The following is a 9,634-nucleotide window of genomic DNA, read 5'->3' on the forward strand; positions in this document are numbered from 1 at the left end:
GATTATATTGTGAGCCCTTAGACTCCTATATATATCAAGGAGGTCTTATCATTTGTATCATCCAAGAATTGTTCATTTATGTAAGGTAAAGGAAGTTCCGCCCTCGAAGAGGATAATGTTTTAGTCGTTTATCTATATTTTGTTTTGTTTTGTTTTGTGAGCCAATTGCATAACGTTATGAGTGCTAATAGTGAATTTTATGGAGACAAAAGGCTGCCCAATTTCACAATTTGCATGGAGGATTAATGCCTTGTCACTCTCATTGGATTTCATTGAGTTTTTACATTGCATTAATTTGAGTTTTGAACTTTGGTGTTAATATTTTGACTATTAACTCATTTAATAAAATCAACCTATTTTCCTTCCAATATTTGTCTCTACATGCCTCTTATATTTTGTTATGTTATTATTCATTGTTTTCACAACTTATCTCTACATGATTTCAAGGATTTGGCCTAGAATCCTAACTAGCTCATTATTCATTGTTTTCACAGAGTATCTCTACATGATTTCAAAGTTTTGGCCTAAAATCCTAACTAGCTCATTGTCAATTCAAGTGAGATTTTGTTTTATTTTATTACTACTTTTTAATCATTCATCCCACTGTGAATATTATATTTCAAATGTATAAGTTTTCTATTTTTTGTTTAATATTTTTTTGCAATGTCAATATATCTAAAAATAAATAAGAAAAACACCAAAACATTTTCCAGGAAAATAATAATATTTATTTTGTATTTATTTTAAAATAGAAAAATAATAATATTTATTTTATATTTATTTTAAAATAATTAATAGTTTTACTACACTATATAATATCTGAGATATCAATATTAACAAATTTTTAATATTATTTTTTACAATTAATTTTTTTAAAATAATTATTTAGCGATATTGCATGTGAATGAATAATGCAAACCTATTTCACCCCACCGTGTAAATTTAACGAGACTAAATCCTAAGCAGATTACCTGAGTCAAATCTGGTAAATAAATAAATTAAAACATGTTTAAATGGATTAAATGTATGTGACGCTGAAGGGAAAAGGTTTTAACAAAATTTGAACTACAATGGAAAGGCCAGGAATATGTTCAAAGATAAAGGAATGGTAGCACTTGCGTTCTCCAAGGTCAGGGAGAAAGGGTTGTTCAAGGATAAAGGAATGGTCGGGGAGAAAGGGTTGGGTTAATAATGTACTAAGACTGCGGGAGAAATTTTTGATATGCATCAAGAGCGTTGTAGGCACTCGTAATTTACCTAAACTTCACCAGAATTTGCATAGAATAAATCGTAATTTAGAATGTATACCAACAGACCATCTTGACCCCAGAATTTACATAGATTAAATCCTAATTTAGGATCTATACCAACAAATCGTCTTGGAAAACGCTTGCAGATGCTTCTTTTTACCGACAAACCATCTTGGAAAACGCTTGCAGATGCTTCTTTTTTATCCATCTTTATGTTAGCGCAATCTGTTTTCCGCATTATGTTAACGCAATCTGTTTTGCTTCTAAGTTTGGTTCTTTGAGAATTCTTATATTTATCTCCTCCCCATCTCAATCCCGCAGCACTAATTTCTATTCCAGTCTCATAATCCCCAACGCCAAAATGGAAATGGCTACACTCTATATCTGTTTGCAGGCCATACTATTATTATCCCTTAATGCTTCACCAATGGCACAGGCTTTACCAGTACAAGGTTTGCATCAAAGTACAATTAATTTAATTACTGAACCGGACTACACCCCTGTGCCAGTTAAAGGAGGGGATGTAGATTGGCTTGAATTTCCTATAAATTTAGAGTACTTGGAAGCCGAGTTTTTCCTGTGGTCAGTCTTCGGTTATGGACTGGATAAGGTTGCACCAGAGCTCGTAAGCGGTGGACCACCTCCCATAGGCGGACAAAAGGCTAACCTCGATCCATTCCTCTTTGAGGTCATCAAGGAATTTGCCGACCAGGAAGTTGGTCACCTCAGGTAATCTCATCAGTGTCTCTGTTATTCTATTTTGCTCTCGGAATTGGTATTTTAATTTTATTTTAATCCAGCAGAATTGGTATATGGATTCTAACCACTACCACTGTAAATTTTACATTAAATTAATATGTATAACAACATAATATTTGTCCTAATTCTTCAATGAAATCCAACGCAGGGCTTTGAAGAAAACTATGCCCGACTTTCCTAGACCCCAACTGGATCTGAGCGCTTCAAATTTTGCCAAAACCGTCGACGTTGCATTGAATACCACTTTGTCGCCTCCTTTTAATCCGTACGCTAATAGTCTCAATTATCTACTTGCAAGTTATTTGATTCCCTATGTCGGACTTACGGGCTATGTCGGCGCCAATGCTCAGCTTCAAGACCCCACTGCCAAGCGGGTAAATTACTGCTACGTTTTGTTTTGCATTACCAGTAAATAAATTGTTAGATTTTTTTATTTTTTTTATACATATTAGAGATGGGTATTTGGATGGTGGTTTTTCGGGATATTTTGGAATTCGACAGATTTAAGCCATATTCGTCAATTATGCGTATTAAGGATGGAAAATTCAGGAATCGGCCAAAGATAAGCGAAGTCAAATAATTGTTATCTGAAATCCTAGTGTTGTATTTGTTTTGTTGTATATTCTATGAATATACAGTTTGTTGGAATTTTCTGATAAATTCCATAACAGACAGACAAAAATTGCTCTGTTTTTTAAACTCTGTTCTTGCACAGAAAAACAGAAAATCGCTTGCTCGCAACACAGTTTGGTGTTGCAGCAACTGAGTTTGGTGTTGCAGCAACGCAAAATAACACTCTGTTTTAACACAGAAAAATACTCTGTTTTTAACTCAGAAAACAGAAAAAATCGTTCTCTGGAAATGGTGTTGCAGCAACGCAGTTTTTCTTCAGTTGTTGTAACTTGTGTTGCAGCAATGTTGTTCGTGGTGTTGCAGCAACGTAAATTTTTTACGTCAAGTATTTTTTGAGTTACGGTGTAACAGCAACGGTGACGGTGTAACAGCAACAGGAAAAATTAACTTGTATTTATCAAAATAAACTAACTGTTACAGATTTGTCTTCCTCATACTGAGGGAATTTCACAACTTCTATTACAAAACAGATTTACCAAGGAATACTTCTATTCCACACAAATAACATCTATCATTTCTATCAGCAAACAACCAGAAAGAAAATTACATTCAAATTTCTGCACTGCTGTGCATTTCACTGTTCTGAAATTATTCTTCTTCCTCACGCTGCTGCGTGCTCTCCTCTGCTCTGTGTGATTCTTCAGGTGCTGCTGCTAACATTAAAAGAAAACTGTTGTGTGGTATTTATATGCTAAAACATATCTGATTAAAACAATAAAATATTACAAAATATCTTCTAATGTTTATCTATGTATTTAATGCAGCAAGGCGGTGATGCTTCTATCAAAAAACAAGTCGGCTGTCTGCAGGGGAATTCAATTGAAACTTTAATGCATATTAATGTGCAAAAATATCGGGCTTGACTTTGATGCACCGATCAGCCTGGAATATTTACTGCAGATCAGATTCTTGTCCAGCTGTTCATTGTTACAGTTGGAATTAAATTCCAACACTCCCCCTTAATTTCAACTGCTGCATACCCAAGCATTCCCTGAAATGATCAAAACCTTTCTTTGCTAATGGTTTTGTCAAGATGTCAGCAAGCTGATCCTCTGTTATGTAGTGCTGCAAAACAATCTCACCATTGTTAACCAATTCACGTATGAAGTGAAATTTGTTGTCTATGTGCTTTGTTCTTTTATGAAAAACAGAGTTTTTAGACATTGCTATTGCTGAGCTATTGTCATATTAAATGGTTGTGCCCTTTTCTTGTTCATGACACAAATCTTTGAGAACTCTTCTCAGCCATACTGCTTGGCATGCTGCTGCTATTGCTGCCACATATTCTGCCTCTGCTATTGACAAAGCCACAACTGGTTGCTTCTTGGAAGCCCATGAGATGGCTCCCGATCCCATATGAAACACATATCCCGATGTGGTTTTCCTATCATCAACACTTCCAGCCCAATCACTGTCAGTGTAACCTGTCAACATGAAACTTTCAGAAGAGGAGTATAAAATACCAAACCCCTTCGTTCCATTCACATACCTTAGAATCCTCTTGGCTGCCTGCCAATGAGTCTCTTTCGGTCTTTCCATAAATCTGGAAATTAAACTCACAGCGTGCATAATGTCCGGCCTAGTTGCAGTCAAGTACATAAGGCTGCCAACTATGCTCTTGTACAATTTTGGATCAAAATATTTGCTGCTGTCTTCTTTGGTTAATTTCAGCCCCACTACTGTTGGATTCACAGCAGCCTTGCTATTCTGCATGTTAAATCTCTTCAACACAGCTTCTACATATTTATCTTGAGAAATGAAAACACCATTTTCACTTTGGTCTACTTCAATTCCAAGAAAATATCTTAAGAAGCCCAAGTCAGTCATTTCAAATTCACTTTTCATGACTGCTTTAAAATCAACAATGAGAGAAGCATCATTGCTAGTAAAAATCAGATCATCTACATATAAAACAACAATAATAATCTTACCGTCATTCTACTTTATGTAGAGTGTGGGTTCACCATCACACTTATCAAACCCATTCTCAATCAGATAAGCATCAATTCTGCTGTACCATTCTCTTGGAGCTTGCTTCAGCCCATAAAGAGCCTTTTTCAATTTACAAACTTTATGCTCTTGGCCTTCAACTTCACAACCCGGAGGTTGATCAACATAAACCTCTTCTTTTAACACTCCATTCAGGAATGCAGATTTAACATCCATCTCATAAATCTTCCATTTGTGTTGTGCTGCAATAGACAACACTGTTCTCACTGTTTCCATCCTTGCTACTGGTGCAAAGGTTTCATCATAGTCTCTGCCTTGTTGCTGCTTGTAGCCTTTCACAACAAGCCTTGCTTTGTGCCTGTCAATCTTACCTTCAGCATTACTTTTGGTCTTATAGACCCACTTAACTCCAATGGCATCCTTGCCTTCAGGGAGGTCCACTAACTCCCATGTTTTACTCTTCTCAATTGCACCAATTTCTTCATTCATTGCTTCAATCCATTTATCTTCATTTACAGCATCTTCAAAATGGATTGGGTCATCAACATGACAATACAAAGCGAATAATGAATTCAGACCGGTATTGTTACTTACCTCTCCTTGTTCATAAATCTCATTCAGATTTCTGAATCTTGGTCTTCTTGGTGTGCTTGGAGTTCCATCCGAACTTGAGGGTATTTCAGATCCCTGTGGTGTTTCAGCATCAGCTGTTTGTGGTGTAACAACATCTGTTCTTCCTTGACTTCTCAAGGCTGTTCGGATTCCAGCTTGTGGTGTGGTTTGTTGTGCTTGCTGTGATGTAGGAGGAGCCACCAAGGAAGGATTATTTGTTGCTGTCCCTTCCTCTTGTTCTTCATGAGACACAATTGTCTTCACGTTCACTGTTTTTTCTAAGCTTCCATCCCAAGCTTCATCTTCAATGAACTGCACATCTCTGCTTATTATTAATTTCTTGGTGGATGGATTATAGAGTTTGTATACTTTTGACTCATCACAATAGCCAATAAAGACACACTTATCCCCCTTACTATCAAGCTTTTTCCTTAGCTGATCCGGTACATGTGCATATGCAACACAACCGAATACTCTCATGTGAGTGACAGTTTGCTTTTGACTACTCCATGCCTCTTCTGGTATTCTGTTCATGACAGCTTTAGTTGGGCATCTATTCAAGATGTAAACTGCGCAAGTAACAGCTTCTGCCGAATACTCATACTGCAAGTGTTTTTCCTTCAGCATACTTCTGACCATGTCAAGAATGGTCCTATTCTTTCTTTCAGCAACACCGTTTTACTGAGGTGTATACCTTGTGGTGAACTGCTTTTGTATGCCATTCTCTCTGCAAAAACGCAGAAAGTCTTGGGAGATGTACTCTCCTCCCCTATCTGTTCTGAGCACTTTGATGTAATGCCCACACTGATTTTCAACAAGAGTTTTGAAGTGGCGGAATTTCTCAAACACTTCACTCTTCTGTTTCAGCATATACATCCATGTCTTTCTGGTGTAATCATCAATAAAAGTTAAAACATATTTATTTCCAACAAATGATGGTATTTGCATCGATCCACACACATCAGAGTGAACAATTTCCAAGGGTGCTTTTGCCCTTATACTCTTTCCTGCTGGAAAGCTTTCTTTATGTTGCTTGCCCAAGATGCAGCCTTCACAAAGGCTGTCCGGTTTCTCAATCAACGGAAATCCCTTTACCATGCCCTTTCTGTGCAACAGATTCAGGCCTCCGAAATTGAGATGTCCAAATCTCAAATGCCACAACCAATTCACATCTTTCACTTGTTCCTGAAAGACTTCTTGTGTAACAGCTGCAATAGTTCTGCCTTCCTTCAAATCTGCCCTGAGTTTGAGAGGAAACATTCCATTGCTGGTCATCTGCACCTGTGCAATGATCTTCTTACTTGGAGGTATGTCTCTGATTGTACACGTATCATCTTTGAAGAACACGTTGTAACCTTTGTCCATGAGTTGTCCAATGCTCAAAAGATTACATTTCAGACCAGGTACATAGTATACAGCTTGCACAATCATCTGTTCTCCATTTTTTGCTCGGATATTGACACTGCACTTACCCTTGACAGTTATCTTATCATCAGTCCTTGTCGTTACCTCAGATTTCACATTTTCATCCAGATTGGAAAACATTGCAATATTTCCAGTCATGTGATTACTACAACCTGAGTCTAAGAACCAAAAATCTTCTTGTTTGTCTTGTGCAATGTTACATGTTAACAACACGTTCTTTGGGTTATTATCTTCTTCATTTGCAAAATTAGCATTCTGCCTATTATTCATGTCATTTTTTTTTTCTTGCATTCATTGGCGTAGTGCCCAAATTTTTTACAATAATGAAATTGGACTTGGGATTTGTCATACCTTTGTCCATGAGCTTGTTGTTTGCTTGAACCTTCAGCTTGGTTCTGATTGCAGCTCCTTCCGCTTGTGCTAGTAGGGTAATTTCTGCCTCTGTTTTGGCTTCTTCCATGACCTCTGTTATTTGCTCTGCCTCTACCTCTTCTTTGGCCAAAAGAAATCTGAGTCTTGAATGCTTGCTCAAAAGAGGAATCTATTCCTCTACTCAGTCTGTGTTCATGAGACAACAGAGAAGCACTCGGCTCATCTACCGTGAACTGTGAGAGATCTTTTGTTTCTTCTATTGCCACCACAATAGATTCAAACCTTGAGGGTAAACATCTCAATATTTTCTCTACAATCCTTCTATCTTCAAGAATCTCACCATGAGATCTTATCTGGGTTATCAAGCCAATAACCTGAGTGAAGAATGAATCTATTGTATTAGATTCCTTCATGCTGAGATTTTCAAAGTCTCTCCTCAACATCTGCAACTTTGCAGTCTTCACCTTCTCCATGCCTTGATAGGAAGTTTGGAGAATATCCCATGCCTCCTTAGATTTTTTTGTTGTTGCAATCCGCGGAAAAACACTTTCATGTACTGATTGGAAGAGGAAAAAGAGGGCTTTGGCATCCTTCTTTCTGTCACCCTTCAACTGGTCTCTTTCTGCTGTTTTCAAAGCAGCCAACGCTGTTGCATCTGCAGGTTCAGCATAGCCAGTTTCAACCAACTCCCATATTCCTTGAGAAGCAAACAATGCTTTCATTGTTATGGACCAATAACTGTAATTTTTCCCATTAAACTGTGGCAGTTGGGGATTTTTCAAACCTGTTCCAGCATCTGCCATCTTAACCTGTATTGGTAAAGAAAATATACTGACTGTATTTTGAAAACAAGCAAAAGCTTTCTCTGTTGGAAAAATCTGCTCAACAAACTTCTTACAGCTCCTACAGTGAAAAACAAGCTCTATTTTTGACTCACTGAGTGCCTAGACTGGCTCCGATACCATGTTGGAATTTTCTGATAAATTCCGTAACAGACAGACAAAAATTGCTCTGTTTTTTAAAATCTGTTTTTGCATAGAAAAACAAAAAATCGCTTGCTGGAAACGATGTTTCAGCAACACAGTTTGGTGTTGCAGCAACTGAGTTTGGTGTTGCAGCAATGCAGAATAACACTCTGTTTTAACACAGAAAAACACTCTGTTTTTAACTTAGAAAACAGAAAAATTCGTTCTCTAGAAATGGTGTTGCAGCAATGCAGTTTTTCTTCAGCTGTTGTAACTTGTGTTGCAGCAACGCTGTTCGTGGTGTTGCAGCAACGTAAATTTTTGACATCAAGTATTTTTTGAGTTACGGTGTAACAGCAACAGGAAAAATTAACTTGTATTTATCAAAATAAACTAACTGTTACAGATTTGTCTTCCTCATACTGAGGGAATTTCACAACTTCTATTACAAAACAGATTTACCAAGGAAGGCTTCTATTCCACACAAATAACATCTACCCTTTCTATCAGCAAACAACCAGAAAGCAAATTACATTCAAATTTCTGCACTGATGTGCATTTCACTGTTATGAAATTATTCTTCTTCCTCACGCTGCTGCGTGCTCTCCTCTGCTCTGTGTGATTCTTCAGCTGCTGCTGCTAACATTAAAACAGAACCGCTGTGTGGTATTTATATGCTAAAACATATCTGATTAAAACAATAAAATATTACAAAATATCTTCTAATGTTTATCTCTGTATTTAATGCAGCAAGGCGGTGATGCTTCTATCAAAAAACAAGTCGGCTGTCTGCAGGGGAATTCAATTGAAACTTTAAGGCGTATTAATGTGCAAAAATATCGGGCTTGACTTTGATGCACTGATCAGCCTGGATTATTTACTGCAGATCAGATTCTTGTCCAGCTGTTCATTGTTGCAGTTGGAATTAAATTCGAACACAGTTGGTAGCAGGGCTTCTTGGAGTGGAATCGGGACAGGACGCAGTTATCCATGCTTTATTGTTTAAACAAAAGGATGACTGGGTGGTGCCATATCCATACAAAGTCTCATATTTCACATCACGGCTCTCCAATCTAAGGAATACTCTGGGAGCCACAGGAATTGCTGACCAGGGATTGATTCCAGGATACATTCTTGCAGGCGATAAATACTTTGTTGCATATGCACGCACTCCCGCCCAGATTTTGAGGATAGTCTACGCATCGGGTAACGAATCATCCCCTGGAGGATTCTACCCTCGTGGTGGTGATGGACGTTTTGCACGCCAATATCTCTCCAAACCATGATCCTAAAATGAGAGAGAGTAATTACTTGTTGCCGTCATTCTTCGCTTTTCTCCTTTGACACCATGCACCACCTTAATTCCTAGGTTTTGAATGTTTGCTTTCATGTCATATGTCTTCTTCCCAATGTAAATACCTCATATGCTCAGGGCCGTTTGCCTAATGTCTTCCGTTCCATTGTCTCATTATCTAAAATTCCGTGACGTGGAACTTCAAATAAATAAAGGCTTATAAGCTTCAATTCAATTTGTGTCCATGTTTCCTGGTTCATGTCAAATGAGATCGATTGATTGAGTGAGCGTGGTTTTTTTCACAATAAGGTTTTCAGAATGTTAAATAAAGGGATTACTCAAAATGATTACTACTCTTATTTATTTTTTTTACC

The 9,634-nt window shown here is 37.5% G+C and overlaps 1 protein-coding gene across 1 annotated transcript; it reads left to right on the forward strand.

Annotated features, from left to right (window-relative positions):
* Positions 1–1,611: 1,611 nt before the first annotated feature.
* On the forward strand, positions 1,612–9,386 carry LOC149207435 (ferritin-like catalase Nec2). Its single transcript, XM_089393899.1, has 3 exons — positions 1,612–1,979; positions 2,158–2,383; positions 8,908–9,386. Exons 1-3 carry the CDS (start codon positions 1,612–1,614, stop codon positions 9,250–9,252), a joined length of 939 nt encoding a protein of 312 aa, XP_089250025.1. The 3' UTR covers positions 9,253–9,386.
* The last annotated feature ends 248 nt before the right edge of the window (positions 9,387–9,634 follow it).

Source organism: Pinus tabuliformis, chromosome 1_2, assembly GCF_031772625.1.
Source record: "Pinus tabuliformis cultivar Carrire ecotype Pingquan chromosome 1_2, CPIR1, whole genome shotgun sequence".
Lineage (NCBI taxonomy): Eukaryota > Viridiplantae > Streptophyta > Pinopsida > Pinales > Pinaceae > Pinus > Pinus tabuliformis.

Coding starts and splice junctions, on each gene's coding strand:
- LOC149207435 (XM_089393899.1), top strand. CDS start 1,612: ATGGAAATGGCTACACTCTATATCTGTTTGCAGGCCATACTATTATTA. Junction 1,980..2,157: donor CAGGAAGTTGGTCACCTCAG/GTAATCTCATCA, acceptor AATCCAACGCAG/GGCTTTGAAGAAAACTATGC. Junction 2,384..8,907: donor AAGACCCCACTGCCAAGCGG/GTAAATTACTGC, acceptor ATTCGAACACAG/TTGGTAGCAGGGCTTCTTGG.